General features: G+C 36.2%; 1 protein-coding gene across 6 annotated transcripts in view; it reads right to left on the reverse strand.

Annotated features, from left to right (window-relative positions):
* Window positions 1-4,983: 4,983 nt before the first annotated feature.
* PDS5B (PDS5 cohesin associated factor B) overlaps window positions 4,984-22,759 on the reverse strand; it is a 98,701-nt gene continuing 80,925 nt past the window's right edge. For 3 of the 6 annotated variants that reach the window (XM_051778830.1, XM_051778829.1, XM_051778834.1), the window contains 9 exons: window positions 22,293-22,425; window positions 21,348-21,467; window positions 20,910-20,972; window positions 18,078-18,223; window positions 15,980-16,085; window positions 12,050-12,492; window positions 11,857-11,958; window positions 8,872-9,013; window positions 4,984-8,046 (listed from right to left, as the gene is read on the reverse strand). In XM_051778830.1, coding sequence (XP_051634790.1) covers window positions 8,011-8,046; window positions 8,872-9,013; window positions 11,857-11,958; window positions 12,050-12,492; window positions 15,980-16,085; window positions 18,078-18,223; window positions 20,910-20,972; window positions 21,348-21,467; window positions 22,293-22,425 — 1,291 coding nt within the window. In that variant the 3' untranslated portion in view covers window positions 4,984-8,010. The remainder of the gene's footprint in view (window positions 8,047-8,871; window positions 9,014-11,856; window positions 11,959-12,049; window positions 12,493-15,979; window positions 16,086-18,077; window positions 18,224-20,909; window positions 20,973-21,347; window positions 21,468-22,292; window positions 22,426-22,759) is intronic. The other 3 variants (XM_051778831.1, XM_051778832.1, XM_051778833.1) reach the window with 3 other exon arrangements.

Below are 22,759 nucleotides of genomic sequence, written 5' to 3' on the forward strand. Positions count from 1 at the left end.
TACCACATTGCCAGAATCTAAACCCATAACCTGTCTCCTTTCAGCAACATGAATTCATGCTGCTTCCTTTCAGCAGATAAAGTGCTCTGTGACTTGGTCACCACATGGCTGTTCGTGCAGTGTTCAGTGAAGTTACTCCTCTTTGCGGAGTACTGAAATACTTCTGATTTTTATTCATAGAGACACTTTGTCAATAAATCACCCAAACATCACCAGTATCAAATTCAAGGCATTACTTAAAAAGGTCATCTAAAAGAATCTGCACGTTTGCATACTTTTGAATCTCTTTTTTTTCTATGATATTCTGGTTTGAAAAGTGTATTTATTCCCTTACTCCATTCTATCATTTTTCATGTATGAGTTTTCCTTGTGCAGAGCTCTGGCTCTCAGCCACAGCAGATCTGTGCAAACAGGTTCATGTTCCAGTGATGGTGGGAGATGACCCTTCCTTCTCAGGGGCTGCTGCTCATCAAAGCCTCATGGGCCAGTGAATGCAGAGAAAAGAGCAGAGCATCTGCTGCTGACAGAGCAGGCTGACCTTCAGAGTTTCAGTCAGGTTTGTTTCTTGAGATAAAATGTTTTTTCCTCATTCGTATTTGTGGCATTAGACATGAGTAACACAAAAGAACAGTACAGAGCAGACCAGAACCCACCACGCTGTGTGTTGTATCAGTGTGCCAGATGACTCCCATCAGCTGTCACGATGGAATTTGTGTGGTGCACTCTAGATTTTGTGAAACCACAGATGAGACTGAACGCAGATGCACAGAATACAGCAGATTTTCAAGCACTGCTCTGAAAGTCATCTAAGTCCTGGCAGAACCCACTCTGATCACTGACCTGCTACAAGTACTTCATGGAGGGCCTGCACACAGACTACTATCCTGTTGTAAAGTCGGTGGTTAGAAATAGCAGAACACCTAGACAGAATGTCTGCAGGGGAAATGAATGGCCTAAGATGTCCAGGGGTCTGAATTTATGTGGTTAAAAATAAATAAATAAAATGCCTTCTGATATCAAGACTGTGACAGACAAATTATACCTAAAAGCAAAAGGCTCACAAGAAAAAGATTTGAAGCAATTTCTGGCCGAGGTGAAACTCCCACTGCTTTTGAAATGAACACAGTACAGAAATAGACACATGTGGCTGAAAGACAACAGAAAGGCATGTGAGGGTATCTCCTTGTGTCTAGCAGAGGTAATGGTTATAACAAACATCATATTTCATTAACAAGAATATGGAATCCAGAGATTCAAATGGGATCCACCTTGAGAAGCTTTCCAGCTGTCTCAATCATTTGCCCCAGAAATTTAAACTGAGGAACACTTTGGGTATTTTTAGTCCCTTTATAAGAAAATGGGATGACCCCAGTATTTAACAACTACTAGAAGTCCTGAATCAGTCTTGAATTTAAATATGATGGTGGGTTCTAAGCTGGGATGGCTACAGTACTAAGGACTACTTTTTCTTGCATGAACAGAAAGCAATACGAAAGAAAACAATGTTCCAAATGTTCCTAATTCAACATGAAAGAGTAGCATAGAAACTAAAAAGACAGAGTCACAAGTTTTGAACGTACTAATGAATTAAGTATGGATTTAAAAGTGTTCTCCTGATATATCAAATATTTTATCTAAAGTAAATATGATAGCACTAAATTACAGCAATTCTGTGTCATGGCCATATCTCACTTCCGTATGTTGGATAAATGTAAAAGTTGAAAGCAGGCAATGGATGCTGACCAGATATTAAATACCAGAGTTAAAAAATGATAAACAATAAAAGTAGCAGAGCAGCTTAGAAAGATGAAAACAAAACTAATTTTTAGATCCCTACAGAGATTAAAATACTGTCCCATGCAGAATTAGTGTAATATCCCATAACCCACTCTCACACATTTCTCAGGATAGTACCCAAGTACATAATCATTAAATGTTGCTGAGGTAATACATATTTGATGAGTAACTTTTCCTGTTCCTTTCATGACTACCAGAAATGTTTTGGCAAAATTTGATCTTCCCTAGTGTAATAATCTTCAATTTTTCAACATTCCGACCATAGACCTGTTTCCTCCCTAATATCAACAGCAAGAAGGAGTGAACAGAACTTCTGCCTAAATCTCTCCTAATTATTCCCCCATTTGACTTACACTCTGTTTCGTATTTGGGAGCACACAGTTCATTATTTACGCTTCAGAGGAGTCCTTACCTGCCATTTCATTGGATAATGCAGGCCAGATATTGGAAGAGAGCTTCACGATTTTGGAGAAGTATTACAAGCTATAACCTTGGAAGGAGCTTGGCTCACTAGATGCTGGGAAAATGAGGTATCAAAATGTAGCAGCAGTTCAACTACTAGTTCTCTTGTCAACTACCGAACTACCTTTTCCAATACACCCTGCAGTTGGGTAGCAGTCTGATGACAGCTTTTGTCTTATAACTCAATGGTTGTGAAACAAGCAGCACAACAGCCACATTTAGAAACACAGATTATCCTGATTTGGAAGGAACCCATTCATCTTGAATACAGGACTCCTATCTCATGTCATCTGGTATCCAGTAACTGCATTCCTGCCTCATTTATCTGTTGATTCTCTACTCTTTACTCATCTCTGTAACATCTGTTAAATCAGTAACTCATATCTAATACCCCATTTTTCACCAAACCACACACCATCATTTTTTCATCACCTAAACCATATAGAATACAGCAGAAGATAAATATAACCATTTTTCTCTCCCTTCTTCCTCCAGTTCTTCATATTTTGAAAGGGTTAGGGATGGATAAGAGTAAATGCATTTTGGGGAAAACACAAAGGCAATTTCTGCTGCCTTTCAGTATGTTGCAGGTCAAGGACTCCAAAAAAATGGTGGTGTACATGACATACATGTAACAAGTTATTGTATCTATAGATGTGGCTATAAAAAAAACCCCCAACAAACCAAAAAACCAACAAAACAAAACAACAAACCCCCCAAACCTCCTTGCTTTAAATAACCACCTTATTATTTTATTAAATAAGGATTAAAAACTCTTCTATTCTTCAAAATATCTTTAGTTTACAAAAATTTAATTTTGCTGAATAGAAACATACTACAAGGAAACAGGAACCTGGAATTTTAAAGTATATCTACCAAAAAAGCCAGTTATTCCAAACCAGACTGTTTCGAAGTGCTATGACTTTAGGAGAAAGTTGTTTTACATTATCAACTTGTCTTTCCAACATATTAAAGAAAAAGCTTTTTAGGGTAAGGTTGTTTCATTTTAACACACTCCTTTATATTATAACAGCAACTGAAGTTAGTACTACTTAGATTGTTACTAAGTTCACCTGTTCTCTTATAATGCATGTCTTAATTTGAGCAACTGTCTCCCATCTGTAGAAAATTAATGAACTGCAACAGTAGTGACACAGTATTACAGAACATAGTCTCTAAAGCCATCAGATCACTGGATCTGTTCAGAACCACTAACAAATTTATGAACTGCAATTGGTTTTGAATAATAAAATTACTTCCAAGTAAGCAGGCACAGTATTCAGTAATACTGCTTTGATTTGCAAAATACTGCGTTCCTTTTTATCTACACACATGAGGTAGGTTACAAGCATCAGAGACATGGCTAGCCAAAACAAACACCTTATGTTATCCATCCTTCAAAGAAGCTATATATTAAAACTAATTCCAAACATATCACATGATTACTGAAAAAGTGATTTGCAGGGGTAGAAATCTGTATTTGAGAGACTTCCTTCTTACACAGATACAATATAATGCTGCTGTCTCAAAAGAATATAAAACATACATCTTCATTATGGAAATGAAAGTGCTACTAAAAACCAGATCATGACTGTAGTGAGGCACTGAAAAAAATGCAGGAGTGAAACCTTTCCATGACTGTATATACACACCGTACTATACCGTGTTTATCCTGCCCATACAAACACAACGGCACTCGGAGACCGCTGTAAAGAGGTCAGACCTTTTACACAGCAGAATGTGAAGAACTTTTAAAGCAAACTGGGTGGGGTTTTTTTCTGTATTTCCATCCCAGCTGCCAACATTCAGCTTCCTACTTTTCCGCTAGCAACAAAATACCAGGAGCTGTACAGTACGCAATGAAGTAGGTGTCCTAAGTATGCTGGACAAACCGACTGACAGGGCAGGAAGTTTGCTTATGTCTGTGGAATGTAAGACACTTCTGTCAGTGTTAGGAAATTGTACCTAAATTAGTAAACATCTTTTGTAAAGGCAACATCCAACAAAGATGCAAAGACTAGAATGGCAATCTGTGAGCACAACAGGAAACAAGAACGTATTCAGATTCTTCTGCTCCTTCTGATGGATGACTGGACAGAGGGTCTTGGTCAGGTGAATTTTATCATCTTGGTCATCATACAACCTGCAGATTAAAGGGATGGCCATCTAGAACTCATCTTAGCCATGTGTGGTTGTAGACATGCTGCCTAGATCAAATACAGTGGTATACCTGAATGTATTTGCACCTATTTGATGAGGTAGAGATGTATCAATCTCTACACTATATATATATAAATTATATTTTTAAACACAGATAAGTCTTTAAAATTACTCCATCCACAAACTCAGAATTTTGTATATCTCTGGTATACAGCTGTAAGATCCTCCTATGCCCTGCATGCACAAGTGTGAGAATATTCAAACATAATGTACTTGGGTTTGTACCTGTACTTGCATAGGATGAATGTATTTAAGAACTAACCCCAAAGAATGACAGGGACGTAAACTTGCAGGATCCAAAACCTACTGTGTGCATTCAGGAAAGCAGATTTTGATAATCTGTCAAGACCTACACATGCAAAAAAGGGAGCAAGAAAACTGCACACACACCTCTCAAGTTTGGTGGTGTCTTTTTTAGACTATCAGATGACAAATGCTATGCCAGAATGATGTATTTAATATTCAACTCTAAATTTTTTTCAAGTTACAAATTGAGCATATTCATTTTTGACAAAAGGGTCTTTAATATGAGTATCTTTTTGTAAATTCTAATGTTTTTGTTCACAGAGATCAAAATGTCAAAAGAGCAAGTGTCAAAATATTTGAAAAAGGGTTCAGTGTTGCTAGAAAATAAAGTCAATTGACAGAGTCAAGTATTATTAATACAGAATTCTAAACTATCCAAGGTGGAACAGGTGTACTCACACTAGAACTTTCAAGCAATTTCACATTTCCCTCCTATTAGTGGATTACTTGACCCTAAGTATTCATTATCTCAGTAGGTAACAAGTAAAAGACCACCATGCTTCTGGAATAAGCGAATTATTCTTAAACATTAGTATAAATATTACAATCCCTGTTTGGATTTTGCATATGAACTACAGATCACTGAGAGTTTCCTGTTGCACTGCAGCAAGAAAAGGAAATGTAACAAAAGCTTAATTTGCTGCAAAGTACAGCAAGATACTTCGGTAATCTCACAAAAATGTCATACTGGAACTTGTTACAGTGAGTTCAATTTGATCTTTTAATGTAATACAGTACATTTTATAAACTTAACATTATCATTGCAGAAGAGCATGCTAACTGAATGTTAGCAATTTATCTTTTACACATAATTATAATCTACTGTAGCTACTGTATGCAGATCTCAAAATGTTAGTACATAAAATATTCATTTTCTTTATACGAGATGAGAATGAACTTAGAAGAAGTTTGAATATAAGAATGAAATATTTGCTGTGTCTATTTCTCAAGAAATAATGAATTACACATTATAACCCAAGAAATCAACATTTGCAAAACTATAGTTTAAATTTACAATAAACATTATGATCAGTAATGGTGCATCAATATTTGATGAAGTTTAACCTAACCATGTTTATGCACATAAAGCCTCAAGAGTCTGCAGCAGTTTCAGCATCAATTTTTCATATTTTTTGTATAAAATGGACTTAAAGGTACATCTTCCATAAATGTTTTCAGTGCAATTCTGTCAAAGAGGAAAATATAAAGCTAGCTTTTAATTATTCTCTACCATAAAAAAAACCTCAACAACTTGCATTTGCACTGCTGAAGCATAAGTAAGCCAGTTCTGTTGTGCCAACTCTTTCAAAGTCAATTCTTATCAACCATATTTGCCTTTCTAGGCAGCATTTCCCTCATATCTACAGGTATAAATGTTGAAAAGCTGAATACTGGAAGAGTGGAGAAGTTAAGATGAGGCAGAATAACCTAATTGTTTATAACACTTTTTTCCATCGGTACAAAAAAAAAGCATAATGAAAAAATTTTAAGGGTTGCTTGGTTTACTAGTGATCTTACACTTTGTAAATCAGTAAATCCATGGTTTAGTATTATCCTTTTCTCTGATCTTTACAGGCCACCTTGCAACAATAACTTATTTATTGATGGATTATGTGAAAATGCTCCATTATTCAATGAAATAAAATTTTCTTAGTTTAGAAATTGATTTTTCATGTGTTGTCAACTGTAGGGTATCAGAGGGAGAACAGCACCTGAAGGTATAATGTGTGCTTGGCTAAGCATAGTGTAGCAACTGATACATTTTGGTTCAAAGACACGCTTTGTAAACTGTAAAACTGCATACAGGAACAGGATACTGCTCTAAGCATTTTGTTTCCTTTTTTTTTAAGACTATACCTAAAAAAAAGACAAAAAAACAACAAAAACCAATCTCTCTATGGTAGCACAAAATAAAAATGGAGCTTCATTCAAATCTTGAATACCTTGACTGTAATAATCGACAGCTGGTTATCCAAAAAAACTTAGCTCTTCATACCAAAAAAATTTGGCTCAAAAACAAAAAAGAAAGGTACAATAAACTCTCAATAAAAGGTTCTCTCATGAGGCAACCTACCAAAAACTACTGCTAGATACGAGTTTCCAAAAAAACATTACATCCCATTTTCAGCACATTTTTCATAAACATGCAACTTCACTATAAAATACAAAACACTTGGCTCTCAAGAACAGCTTTATAAAGACACACTGCATCAATAAAATTTCTCTTTGTGATTAACTTTACATTGTAATAAGAATTGTATTTTCACTAATGTTTATATATCAGATTTCATATTATAATGTAGTAATAATTTGCTCTTTGTGAACATCATGTTCAGAAGGAAATATCTATACACATTAACATACTAGACTATTAAAAACTCAGTTACAGAATTTTATTGATACAGTAGATTAATAAAAACTGAGAGGGGAAGATAAAATGGGTAGGGTATTCAGTACATTATTTAATAACACACTTTTAAAATTAAAATATTTTAAATCCTTTTTGAATTTTCAATGCCACTACAAGTCCAGAAAAGTCTGGCATCAATACTGAGGTGTAAAACAAAACTTCTTTCACAATTTGCATCTCTTGTATTACTCTATCCAACATTGTTCAACTGTAAAAGAAAGTAATTTAGCACCTCTGATGATAAGTAGGTGCCTGAAGGTAAACACTAGGTTATATTCATGAAGGAAACAAAGACTTTTTCTTCTTCTTCTCCTCCACGTGACAAATAGTGGCAAAAGAATGTGGCACTATTTGTTCAACTGATTTTTTTTTCACAGTTAAATGTCAACAAGAGTACAAATACGAACACTGACAGATATTGCTTGAGATCAATTTTCAACAAACTGTTCTTTTTTAAACCAATCGATCCAATAAACAGTGGGGTACTGTCAGTTTAAAGCCGCAGATAAAAGCTATACAAGCACTTTATAAGTCAGAAACATTAAAAAAAGAACTATTTACAGTTTTCTTCTTTAGTTCGTATGTCTACAAAGCCAGCGCACATTACACTTCACAAAAATCCACAGTTAATGATATCAACATGTGTGTGGCTAAAGCTTGTGACCTAGGGACTTCAAATGCAGGGGCAGTAAAATAGGTTTTGTCTTTTTGTCAGCAACCCCATTTGTGCACTAACAGCTTCATTCAGTCTCAAGCTTTATATTAAAAGCATTCTTCAAAGCTTTCACCTGGAAGGCTGGTAACTACATGCTCACTCATCGCCTTTCCCTTTTGGAAGTTCTGCGACGGACCTATTTGGAGAAAAAGTAATTTAATGTTTTTACAGAAAAATCTTGAAAAATCTGAGAACAAATATATTCTGTAATGGAAAAAATGCTCAGTCTTGCTCAATAATGTTTGAATAACCGTATACAGTGGCATTCATTATTCATTTCATCACAAGCACAAGTCCCATTCAATGACCAGGATGTAACTTCATTTGATGTTACTGAGCCTGTGTCCTTCTTGTATTCAAAAACAGTTTTTTCTGTTTTTATGAACTCAGATGCTCCAATCATCAGACGTACCCAAAAGTGTAAAGGCATTCACAGTTAAATTTTTAGTATTACTACTAACATTGGTAATATGAAATAAATATAGAAGTGAAATTATCTTAACATATTTGCATATGCTGCTAAGAGGAAGAAATTAGTTTAGGATTCTGTTCCAAGATGTCATGCTTATTTTCCAGTACTATTCATTTTGTGTGTTTGTTTTGAATTTATTCACTATCACAATACAGCTGAGAAGAATGAGCAACAGTGACCTGGAAAATAATTTCCATTAGATAATACGCAATTCTGGCATACAGATGAGAAAGGTTACACAGAACAGAAACTTTAAGATGTTTGACAAAAAGAGGTATTTTCTAAGACATGCAGCTTCTCTGGGAAACTACAGTGCAGCTCCACTACACAACAGTGGCAGCTGACAGTGACCTCATTCATTTTAAAGTAGGAAGAATAAGTTCTAAGTATAGGAGAAGTCATTCTAAGAACAGAAGTCATTCTCTGATCATCAATACACAGAGGACCACCACAAAGACTCACAAAGAAAATCTCAGGCATCTGTCTTACATTGATTGTGGAAACTTCCTCTTCTTCCATTACTTCTTCCTGGGGAATGTCATCACTAACCGGTGAACTACCCTGAAATACATCCATCTCTTCACTAGATTCATTCTCTTTACTGGCTGCTTGTTTGGAACGTCCTGCACGGCTACAATGAGAAGAAAAATAAAGATCAGCTTCACAGCATATGGGTCTGCAAATGTATAAACTGTATGAGCAAACATTCTACTTTACAAGAACAGAAGCCTTAAAATTTCATGTTATGTAATACTCTTGTCTTATCCACCTATATAGTTCACCCATACATGAAACAGAAGAAGTGGAACTAAAACAAAATTCTTCCTTAATAGAGGGCTAGGACTACAAAGTTGAACAGTTTTGTCTCTATAGACAAGGCAAATTTTTCTCTTCAGTGCCAGAATACAGGCCAAAGCAGTGAACAACCCTAAGCAGTGAACAGGAAAAGCCAAAGAGCCAGAGACTGAATACTATGTGTTGTTTTTTTCCTATACAATTCAATGAATAGATGTACTCTATTTCTACAGGAGTTTATACACAATCTAGAAGAACCCATATTGTTATTTATGAAATTAACACTATGATGAACCTAAATGCAAATATTCCAAGTTAGCTCATACTAAGAGCTAGGGACAATCAGGATAACAATAACTTAATTAGGATAATCAAGAACAATCAGTCAACAATAGCTTAAATTGTCTGGTTTAGTTATGGGACCTGCGACACAAGCAAAAAGCACCCACTTGCTTTACTTGAGAACTAGTCATCCGCCCCTCACCTTAAAAAAAAGCCAACTGCATATATATCCAAAACTACAGAGCATCACCCACATTACATTAGCACAATTCAGAATCAAATCACAGAATCATCCCATTTATTTCAGATGAAGTCTTGTTGCAACCAAACTGGGTGACTTTTTGGTTGAAATTAAACCAGAAACTCTGTTCCAGGCAGACAACAGATAGATATCAATCTCCACTGGGGGCACAGATCTAAAACAACTGTCCTCTGACACCATTACACTACAAAAGTGGTAGGAATTTTCAGTCCTGAGAACCACTAAAATCTGGACAAAATAAAATCTCTGAATTGCATTAACCAGCATACCATCCCTTGAGAAGTAACATAAATTAGCCCAAACCAAGTCTTCAAGACTGACAGAAGCAAGAGAATTGAAAAAGAAACAGAAGAATTACTCACAAGCTAGGTTTATCTTTTCACATATTACAAAAATAAGCCTTTTCACATGCACTGAGTGGTAGCCTAATTTGCCCTCAGAAACAGGTTATAGACTATCACCCCACAGGATATTTTATCACCTCATAGGCAAAATCCCAAATTCTAATTTCAAATCCATTCCCAAGGAGCCTAGAAAGCTTTAAGTATTTGGATTAAATATATTCTATCTTGTGGTCCTGCTCAATCTACCAACTTCCTTCAGTTAAAACTGCTGTAGATATGTATGTAGGAAAGGAAAAAAGGTCTAGCTACAGTGTACTTTAAAGACTGAAAAATTACTATGGTCTCATCTTTTTCTTGTAGATTTGGAAAAGGGGTGGTCTGACTTTAAAAAAAAAAACAAACAACAACCCACAATATTTTTTTAAATGAAATCTAGAATAGACCCAACAACTTTGAACCCTGAAACAACTTACTTGGGTTCCTTGTGCCATGAACAACATATACACATGAAAGAGCTACATTTGTTACTGATCACAGAGAGTGATACAGTTTACTTTCTGTTTAAAATGGGGTAAAGAAAGGTAAGGGCTTCACCAATTTCACTGAAAAGTGATTCGAAAGATACTTTTTAGTAAAGGGAATTTGATAAATGCCACACAGCATGTCACCCAACAATGACTTGTTCGCGTGTCTTCTCGGCATGGCAGTAGCAGCTTCCAACTCTGGTTCTACTGCACATGAAGCAGTGACTTCTGTAGAAATCAAGAGAGTGTTGAGTCCTGTGTTTCTGGTTACAGAGTAAAGGAGCAGTAGAGATCTGAGGTGAGGTAGGGAAGCAGAACACTGGAAAGGTCAGGATATGGTGTGTGCAAAATGCTAGATCAATTGATCTGGTGTAAACCTAGAATGTGAAACGAGGGTGCAAGCTTCTTCACGCAAAGTTCTCTGGTATGGAAGATCTCCGGGGTCAGGCAAATCAGTACATTACACTGCCAGAGGAAGATCAGTGTGATGCTAACTAAGCCCAAAAGACAGAAAAACAACAGAGTAACACAAAACATCGGATGGCAGAAGTGCTTAAGCAGTGCCATAAGGAATTTATCACCAGGTTCTAGAAGAGTAAATCTGTTCCATGAGCTGCAGTTAGATACAAGCGGGCAAATAACCACTTGTGCACCTCTGCTTACATATATTACCTACACATGTACAGAAAAGGTAGAGACACCTCTAATTTCCTACAGCAGGCACAAGAAAATGAAGCTAGCCAGAGTTTAACCTCATTTTGGAGCTTAATGCACCTCACAATTTTCAGAAGCTACTATCCTTCACATTTTATTCATGTGGAAATGATTCAAGTGGATAACGAGAAGGTCAGAAACTAGAAACATTAATTTAAGGAGAATCAAAATAAACTTAATTCTCCACAATACTGTTTCACTACAGTAAAAATTGGATTCTTCCCCCCATCCAAAACAAACAGGACCACTTTTCTCTCCTTAAAGTCCTAATAAAGCCCTATCTTCAAGGCCCTCCTGTGCTTTATTGACTTTTCTCCTAGAAAAGAAAAGCTACGAATATGCTACCTGAGCACCCTAAACTTACTCGCAGTCTCTTGATCTGGTTTGAGATGACCTAGGAGAAGCAGCCAAGAAAAACATTTTAGAAATAACAATGGCAATTTATTTTCTTAACTGTCAATTAAAGCATTCCGAAACATTTTCAGTAAATGTTTGCTTGGGGGCACAGAAGCATATTTTTAATTTTCACTGAACACAGATTTAGAACACTTACACTTTTTTTTGCTGTGATGGTGGTGTTTGTGATGACCTTCCTCGTCTTTTCTGTGGCGTAGACTGTGCTGATTCAACTGTACTAGTTTCAGATGGTTCTGCTCTGTTTTGAGGAAGACCCAAATTGCAAAGTATCAAATTATAACTAATGTCCAAAGATAAAAAATATGCAGCTTACAAGAAGATGGACTTACCTCTGCTGTGTTCTTTTTGATGTCCTATTTTGCCTGCCTTTTGGTTTTTGTTCAATGTTTTCAGTTTGCCTTTCTTCTTCCTCCTCCTCCTCTTCTGCTGCAGCTGCTGGCGGTTGTTTTTTTTTGCTCCTTTTTGATGACTTTGCCACTGGTTCTTCCTTTGGTGTTCCCCCATTATTTGTTCTGGCAGGGCGTCCTCTTCTCCCTTTCTTTGGTGGACTGTTCTGTTCATCCTCACTTTCTATCACATCTTCTTTTAGCCTTTTTTCATCTTGCCATTGTGTTTCATCAGCTTCTGAAACAATAGCAGGTCTCTTCCTTCCCCGCTGACTACCTCTAAGTTTCTGCTCTTGACCCAATTTATTCAGATCATCTATGCCTAATTTCTCTTCTGAATCTGTGATAGCTGCTTTCTTCCGTCCTCTAGGCTTCTCCATCTCAGACTGAAAAGGTAAGATTACACCATTAAATTAAAAAATTAAACTGCCATATTAAACAGTCACATGCAGAAACTTCACCCAGCAAGACATACAGTCTTCAAGCTACACAAGTTGTCTCAGTTTGTCTACCATATCCATTTCAAAAACATTGCAAAAGTATAAACACATACCTACATAAAAAATACCAGGCAAGAGAGAAAGATTATTTGAAAGGTGAGTAGTCAAAACACTGAAGTGTGTAGGGTCTTCCTCATTTGTATCTTCAGCTGTATCAAACGCATTAGGATATAACATCCATAACTGTATTTCTATCAATAGGAAAATATTAAGATGGAGAGGATGAGAATTGTCAAATTGTGGCTTCAAGCTCTTGTTTGTGAGCTGCAAGGTGGTTATGCCTGGCTCCCATCCTAGCACTGGCAAGGCACTAATACAGGAGACAGTGGGCAATCTGAATTTACAATTCTAGAGGGAAGAACAGGAATTAGTGGTAGCTGCCAAACCACTACTGTCAGAGCTGTACCAAGACTCAGCATTTGTTCTGCGCAGCAAAAAACTCCATCCGAGCCTTAAAACAATCACAGTCTAGTTCGTGTCTGAAGGGACTCATAAAGATTATCTCGTTCCAATCACGCTGTCATGGGCAGAGACACCTTCCATTAGACCACGTTACTCAAAGCCCTGTCCAGCCTGGCCCTGAACACCTCCAATGGTGGGGCATCCTCAATTGCTCTGGGCAATCTGTTCCACTGTCCTACCACCCTCACTGTAAAAAGTCTCTTCCTTATGTCTAATCTAAACCTAACCTCTCTGAGTTTAAAGCTGTTGCCCCTTGACCCATCACTGCAGGACCAGGTAAACAGTTTTTCTCCATCTTTCTTATAAGGCCCCGTCATACACTGAAAGGTCGCAACAAGGTCTCCCCAGAGCCTTCTCTTCTCCAGGTTGAACAACCCTAACTCTCTCAGTCTTTCTTCCTAGGAGAGGTGTTCCAGCTCTCTGACCATTTTCATGGCCTTCCTCTGGCTCTGCTCTAACCAGCTCCATGTCTGCCTTCTAATGAAGTGCTCCTGATGGGGGTCCCATGAGAGCAGAGCAGATGTCAAGAATCACCTCCCTCAACCTGCTGGCCCCCTCTCCTTTTGATGCAGCCCAGGACACAGTTGGCTTTCTGGGCTGCGAGCAGACATGGCTGGCTCATGTCCAGTTTTTCATCCACCAGTGTCCCCAGTCCCTCTTGGCAGGGCTGTTGTCAATCCCTTCATCCTCCAGCCTGTGTTGACACTGAGGATTGCCCCGACTCAGCTGCAGGACCTTACACTTGGACTTGTTGAGCCTCATGAGGTTCCCACGGGCCCACTCCTCAAGCCTGCCATGGATGCCTCTGGATGGCATTCCTGCCCTCCATCATATCAAGAAAGGCAGAACCCTTTCTGAATCATAAGCTTTCAAAACAGAAAATATTCCTTCACCTCTCCATGTTTTAGTTCTGTAAAGTGCACAGTAAAGAGCTATAAAAAGTGCAAAGATTTCAACAAGCAGTTATTAGGGCCTGTTCACTCCAACCAACCCCCATCTCTAGGAAAAATAAAAAAAAAAGAAAATACTACCCATGTACCATTTCATGGGTACTGTATTTCATTTCAGACCATGAAATTGTCCAAAAGTCCAAATATTTACAGTATTTCTGTTTCATATCAATGTTTGTTTCATACTTATATTACTGTATTTCAGCACATCATTAGTATTTGCCACATGGCAATTTAATCTACACAATGACAGTTACACAACTTAAAAATCCAAGTGAATGTTTTTTCCTTCACATTTCCTTTGTTCCATAAGCTAGAAGTCAGCTTACAAAGTCAGCTTCATTTCCACTTTATCCAAAAACCTTTGTCAAGAAAAGCAGAAAAGAAATTAAAGGACAAAGAATTACACTAGAAGAAGACAAGAAAAATGTTTGAACAATGATGACACCTCCTGTCAGTTCATGTCTTCAGTGACAAAACTGTTGATCTAGATCAGTGACATCCTCGTTATTTCGGTTTATTTGCCTTTGCAGTCATCATGCACATCTGTCATTGCAGGTCCTTTTAGGTGGTAACTGCAGCCAATTTTCAAAGTCAAGTTTCCTCCTGAGGTTAAACCATGTCCCACAACTTTAGAACTAAGGTGTTACTCAACAATTTAATTTGGACAAACATCCTGAAGTGATGTCTTTAAAACATGGACCTTCTGCTACCCAATTACAATTCTGCTTCTCAGCTAATGCTTTCTATAATGTGCTCCCCAGCTCCAAAAAACCAAAAAGGAGTTCTGAATCAATGACCTTAAGCACCTTGCTTACAGATTTAAAGTGGAATAATGCCCTCAAAAGTACTCAAAACACTGAACTGTATTTGCTTTATTGCTCAGCTTTCTCAGTTACCAGTTCAAATTAATGCTTCTAAACATGAATTGCACGCCAGGAGCTGTTTGGACTTTCAGACTTTAAAGTTTACAGAAGTGTTATTTTTTTGACAAGAGATTCCTGATTTTTCTGATTTTGTTATAAGTCAGTTTGCTTTTCCCACAAGATATAACAATATAAGATGGTTATTTACACTTCAACACAAGCAAAAATTCAGGACACTTTTACTAGTCAGTAGCTTATGTCCCAAGCAACTAAGAAAAATGCACCAGACTGATATAATGAGAGAACAGAAAAGTGTCAGAGACAGTAAAAAAAAAATAATAAAGCAGCAGTGACATCGGACACAGGACATCTTTAATGTGGTCAAGAAAATCATATTTTAACAAATCTGATCTTATTACTTTTTCATGCATATCCCAAATACTACAAAATATTTGGGATATACTACAAGATATAGATTGTCAACTGCTATTAAGGCACAAAGAACTGAAATTTACTAGTGGTATTTGAAATTCTTCTTATTTTACCTGATTTTAAAATTACAATACAATTACAATTTTCTCTGGTAGTTTATTTTTCTGTATTCTGATGCAGGTGTAAATACTGCTTAAGATAATACTTAGCCTGCTTAAAATTTCTTTTATGTATTAAAGCGCTACATATGAGTGAGAGTCCAAAAAATGTTTTATATCCTTATTAGGAACCTTCAGCATTACTGATCTACATATATATGTAAATCCCTCAATAAGGACAAGGCTATCACTCTCTAAGGCCTAAGTACACTTAAGGACATGATTTAGTGGTAGACTTCTCAGTGCTGGTTTAATGGTTGGACTTGATGACCTTTAAAGGTCTTTTCCAACCTATATAATTCTATGAAAAACAGAGAATCTGAACCTTTTTTCATTGTATTTTCATATCCAACTCTAACCACATTTTCCAGTAGCTTAAAATATCAACTCAGTTTCACGTTTCAGCATATTTTCTTGAATGATATAAAATATCATCACACGAATTTTTATTTTATTGTCCTGGTGATTTAAAATGAAACATCTGCAATGCAACCAAACAGCTCACCCTTACAAGATCAGAGTCGTCCCTCTTGTCAGTTTTCTTTCCTGGTAATGGTGAAGCCAGTGTGAATTCTTCATTTTCACTGTGGTCCATTTCAGTGCTGTCAAGCCTAGAATGAATAAACATGTATTCCCCTCATTATTATAATACACTGGGCAATCATTAAAAAAAAAACAACTAAGAACAACAATCTTCTTAAGAAATCTATTACTAAAATGAATAATTCAGCAGAAAGAAACATTTCACTGTGGGTACTATAGCCACCATGTATCACAAGCCAGAATATCTACATCTCTGGACAAAGGTTTTAATCATAAACCACACTGATTTTTTTTTTTTACCAGGAAAGATAACCAGTTTTTTAAAACAGAAGAGTCTTACTGAGTTGCAAGTGATCTGCACGTTTGCATAGATTTGCATACACTTTCCTATACCAATCAAAGATCCCCACAGACAGACCAGCCAAAGAATGCACACTTTCCTATATAGGCAATAAAACAGCAGATTTAAATTTCAGAGACCAGTTCATCCCTCTGCTTTTTGTTGTTTTTTTACAGTAGAAATTTCATTTTTATTTCAGTTTCTACAAATATAAATGTGGACAATAATGCCTCCTGCATATGTAAAACACTGAGACCCACAGATAAAAGGTAATGCACAAAAGCCAATACATGAGTCCTTTCATTTCATCTGCCCTGGGGTAGGCAGAAGCAACATTTTTAAATACCAATGCACATTTATTAATGAAAAGATATATGCTATGAGTTTAAGTGAAAAGTGGTATTCCAATGCACAAACCCTTAATTCCTTGGCCTGGCCACTGCATAGTGAGTGAAAGACGTTCTCACTCCTACAAGTGTAAAATCTGTAATAACTGTGACATAATCAGAAGCACAGGTTTTATACATCATCTCAACAGATGAAAATTTGCCTGTACATATTCCGACAGACTAAACTAGGAATACCACACATACGGAATCATTGTCATAACTTCTCTTTGTCTTTGACATCTCCACTCAAAACACCAGTTTAACTCAGGTGAACTGCAGAGATCATGAAGATGACAGGTTAGGCTGTGAGTGCAGCATTTTTTAAAATTTGATCTCAGATTCATTTTGATGGATATAGAGGAGAATCTGGAGTCCACCTGTCTCTAGCCAATAATGTATTTCAGCATGTCAACCTGCATGACTCATAAGAAATAAGCCTTTCTGCAGACTTTCTAGCAGAGAAATATTTCTTGTGAAACACTGTACTATATGTAGAATTAATATCATATATGAAATAGTCACAGAAGTACTAAATGAGAAGCCTTATATTCAAACATAGCATTTCCTCACAGTCCTGAAAGAATGTGAAAAAATATGAATAGTGGGTCTATGCAATCTCTCAATGTCTGTGAAAAAAAATTAATGACAATGTGACTTTCAGTTAAAAAAAATGAACATAAGACACAGTAACTGATGAATAACTTACAAAGCTGACACAAAATAAACTATAACTTTTAAAGACAGATAAGTAGAAGAAGACTTATGTAGTATCACAGTACATTCACCTCTTCATCACAAAACTAATCTAAAATCCAACAACGTTTATCTGCAAAGTCCAGCAAACTGCAGGGGCTAGAGGATGAAGTCATGTGAGATCACCACAACGGCCTACCAGTCCTCACCATCTATGATGTGTTGTTAACTGCACAGCGAGGTTCCTGGGGACTGCAGTTGTGTGTGTACACACACACATATACACATGTGCATATATACATGTGTGGGACGATATCTATCTATCTATCTAAAAAACACCCCAAAACCCCCCAACGCTGTTCTCAAAAAATGAAACATATAAGGCTCTCCTTTCCTCCTTCAGCCAACTCTGGATGTAATTTGATTCTGGAGGGCTTTGTTTTTTTTTTTTTAAAGCAAATTTATTTCTGAGGACAGAAAGCCCAATTCATGGTTTCAGTTATACCAATGTAGTACTATAACTTTACTTCGATGTAAGATAAAAGAATTCTGTCTTTCACTTAAAAAATATTATAGAAATATTCAAAGTTTCCATTACAAATATTTGAAATATCAAAGTTCCTTTGTTGTCTACCAACCTCCCTTTGATCCTTCCTGGAGAGCTTGGATTTGAACTGCTGCTGGCATTGCTTACAGTTTCCATTCGAGAAGATTTGGATTGAGACTGCTTGCCTGCTGACGAAAGAGGCTTATTAACTGCTCCAAGAACATTGGCTGCTTTGGGCTGAAACCAAAAATATATTTCCTTTACTTTAAGCTGCACGTTCAGATATCGTTAACACATACTATGTTTAAAATACAGGTTTCACTTTCTGCAATCATTATCTTAATTTTAACACAAAGTGATAAACATTTTCATATGAAAGCTACAACAGACACCAGAAGAAAACTGAGGAAGCTGTAATGAAATTGCTAGCTGCCACCAAAACTGGTATTCTTCTCTGTACCCTTAGATTCTGTCCTCTTCTCATTGGTAGTATGGGTGCTCACCTGACCTTGCAGTAAGCCACTTCAGCACTTTGTGTGCAGTTTGCTTTCTGCTGATTTATTTCCTGAACCAGCTCACCATCTGGATCAGATAAGCACCTGTACTAGTAAAACAGAAATAGCAGTAGGATGGCCCTTTCAGCAAAGGAGACACCGAACTGGCTTAGATGTAATAGCAATCACATTAGTTTCAACTGGGAATGAATGAGAATCTCCGAAGTCCAATACTGTAGAGAAGACTCTGATACTTCTTGCACAGATATAAAAATGTTAGTCTTTTAATAAGTACCAAAATTCCAGACATCAGTGAGCTTCAGGTTATTAATTTATCTGGATTATCTTTCAGACATGTTGAATGCCTCCACCTCATATTAACTTTTGAGAGAGCTGAAAAAGTTCAATTACTCCTAGAGAGAATGCACATTTATGCCAACCACCCATGTACAAAAATGTTGAATTAAAGACCATTCCCTACATTTCTAATTATGCATCTTCTCTTTCAATATTAGATTCTAGCTATGTCTACAGTTAGTGACAGCTAAAAAAAGTTCAACATGCATATCATATCAGCTTTGAGTATTCCTTTTTCAGAGCTATGCACCATAGCAGTGCAGGTTATACCTTCATAGCCAGAGGGAACTTTACACTGACAAAGATTCACTCTGCACTGACTACTAGAAAAAGAGCATACGCTTTCTAAAAATAAACCTTGGAGAACAAAATCCAGTTTAACAATTTACATCTACTAGCTCAGAACTAAACATTAATCAATAAGCATTTCCTGAAAGAGCTCAAAAGCAGAGATTTTCAAACTCACACTGAACCAGACTTTCTACTAAGAAGGGATAACAGGGCCTGCACTAACAGCTCCTCCCTTATGACAGAAGATACACTCAAAGCCTTACTGCCCTCAGTGTTTCCTGCTTAAATCCACCTCACTCACATCCTCTCAAGATAGTATTCCATTCCCAAAACTAGGACTCCCTAAACCAACTTTCATTTCTTGCTCCTCTCATGACAGTGAAGCAATTGAAAATTCTGGTAGGCAAATAAGCTCTACTACTTGTTACAAAATTTCAAAATAACACAAAAAGAGGTAGAGTACCTGGTACTAGAAATTGAAAATAATATAAAAGTTAACTCAGGATTCAAAAGAGTTTCAGTTAGGACATATGAAAGACATGGAGTTGCTGAAGAGAGTTCAGAAAAAGGCCATTAAGATGAAGAAGGGGCCACATCATGTCTCAGAGAACAAGGGGTTGGACTAAACGACCTCCAGAGGTTCCTTCCAACTTCAAACATTCTGTGATTTCTCGTGGTAGCATACACCATGTTTCTTATTTAATATTGTCACAGTACACTTAATATATTAAGTATGGGACAAACTACTAAGAATGTTTGATGTTAAAAACTGGTTTAGAAAACTTAATATTGACTACTGATCAAAAATTGGAAGACAAACTACTTCCTTTTAAAAACTTCTTCACAAGTAAGAAGCCAATCTCTAATCCATGGCATTCAAGCACTCAAATGCACAATACAGTGATGATCTATTTCAATCCATAAATGTTGACTTTCAGCTTCTCAAAGAGATGCTCATCTGTCTTTTTTCCTAACTTGCATTCCTCCTTTATTAGTAAGTTACTAGCTCACAGCTAATGCTTCATTAGCAAAGTTAAGGGTAATGATGATGCTGAAATTTCTTTTGTTTGCAAGGTAGCAAATTAATTTTCTTTGTCCTCTAGAGTAGAACATATTAATCCAGATGAAAAACACAATTTGTCTTTTCTTTTACTAGATTTTATTCTAAAGAGTACCTGGGTTTAGTTTTAGTGAAGAAAGAACACTGCCATTCAATACAACGCATCTTTTGAAAGACAAATTAACATAACTGTAGAACAGCCAGTTATCTTGTAAGATACTGTAAAAAGGTATTCAGCTTTGCCAAAGATTATTTACATAATTTTTAAAATAATTTCTGTTAGAGTTTTCCATAGCTGTAACTTCATAGGCAACATTGTAGTCTTCTGCAGAAAAGAAGGTTAACCATTTTGTAAACTTGTCAAATATTACGGGTTGTTTGAGGGGTTTTTTTGGACTCTCTCCTTTTAACAACAACAGGCTTTGGCTACTATTGCCACAACCCAGCACAGACATTAGCAGTTTTCCCTTCTACCCATCTCTTTTCTAAATCTGGAAACAATCTGTTCTCTTAATCAAATTGTTTCATAAACTACATGCTAGTTCTCTTAAAAAAAAAACCAACACAAACACACACAAAAAAAAAAAACCCAAAGAAAACAAACAGGAACAAACAGGCAAACAAGTAAGATCACCCCCCCAAAAAAAAAAAAAAAGACAAACCAGAACTTCAAATACAGCACCAAAAACAAGCTCCTTCCAAGCCCCCACACCATACCTACCTTTCCAGGAGTAAAAAAAGACTTCATTTCCGGAGGAAGATAATTTTTGGTGTTACTGAAATTCTATAAAGAAAGGAGGGGGGGAATTACAGCAATAATCAGTGAATTACATATATATGTGTGTGTGTATATATATATATATATATATACATATATACACATTTTGGAGATTGCACTGAAAGATTTTCTTTACATCACTTATGCTTTTGAATTTTTAAACCAGAACACTAACATCGGGGTTGGGGGAAGGAGGAGAACTCTGTGTGTGCACACATATACAAATACTTATGAAAACATATACATATGTACATTTTCAACTACAATATAATAGGGAGAAGTCTGAAGTTACAGGAAATATTTAAGAAAAACAACATTAAATTACAACTTACAAATATTTAAACAGACTTATCTCAAGAAAAATTAAATGCCACAGTATACCTTGTCAGGTTGAGTAAAATATCTGGCTGGAAGTACAGGGTCTTTAGGGGATTCCAAACTGTATGTTGTACTCTTTGACATAATGATATTCATTGCTACATCACAGACTGTATATAGTTTCTGTAAATAATAAAATTACAAGACCAAACAACACTTTAAAAGTTCATTGAAATCTTGACAAGAGATAGTGCATCTTTTGAGCACAGAACTACAAGAACTCACAGTTTAAAAGCAATCATCTTAATAATTTAACACCAGCCTGCATCTTAAACAGTGTATTGCAGAGTACTGAAATACAGACACTAAAGGCAAAAAGCATTGTTAAGTCTAACAGTTTAGGACAGATAGTTTTCATGATCTTTCTGCACTTAAGAATAGCCCTTGCCTTAGTTTCTAAGACAAAGTTAAAACAAACAAATGAACTCACACACCCTACCCACCCACTACCCAAAACTCATCTCTGTGGGCAAAGCAGAAAAGTGACAAATCTGTACATTGTGTGACGCTAAAAACACAAAAGTAAGATCAGGGTTTGATACATTCACGACACAATACAAACCAGAGACTTCTAATGTAACTATTTTTCTTCCTATACTAAGCTTACTCCTGCATTTTAAAAATTAAATATTACAAAGCACTTTAGTAGATGATTTAAACAGTAGAAGTTATAGTTTACATCTATTTAAAGTTAGTGTTTAGTAATCTTACTGAAACAGAAAGGAGGACTGAAAACCATTACAAGTCCCTTGCGGATGTGCAAGAAGCACAGGAAAATAACTGTCATCTAAACTACAACACATATTATCATTACAATATATAAAGTATCGTCTCATACATACAACTCTATTGAAAGATATTCTGAAGTTGGTATATAAACAAAAAGCAACTCCCTTCCATAAGCAGGCCAGAATTAAATGCAATTTCCAATCAAAAAGTATCACCTACTTCATTCATTTTTTGATCATCTGGTCCTTGGGCATCCTTAGTCTGTTTGATATTTTCTACCATTTTTCTGATAAATGCATGACTGTTGTTTTCATTTTTAGCCATCAATATTTCCAGTATGAACCATAGGCACCTAAAGGAGAAATGCAGTATTCCGCACAAATGAAAATCCAAAAGAAATTCTTTAAAAAAGCACATTTGAGAAAGTGATTTAGTCTAGGTTTTACTAGTATTATGAATTCGAATCAGTCTAACCCCGGGAAAACAATTCTTTAGAAAAAATGAAATTAAGGTAGGATGAGCAGAAGATAAAGAGTTCATCTGTAAAATATCAGAAAGCACTAAAAAAGCATCTATACTATTTCTCACAATATTTTACTAACTGCCATCATTATGTGCACTTGACATTGTAACAGAGTACCACCATGAATTAAAATTTCACTTAGAATAAAGTTAGAAAGAACACT

This window comes from Manacus candei, unplaced genomic scaffold (genome assembly GCF_025592945.1).
Source record: "Manacus candei isolate 608988 ecotype Guabito, Panama unplaced genomic scaffold, ASM2559294v1 h1tg000014l, whole genome shotgun sequence".
Classification (NCBI taxonomy): Eukaryota; Metazoa; Chordata; class Aves; order Passeriformes; family Pipridae; genus Manacus; species Manacus candei.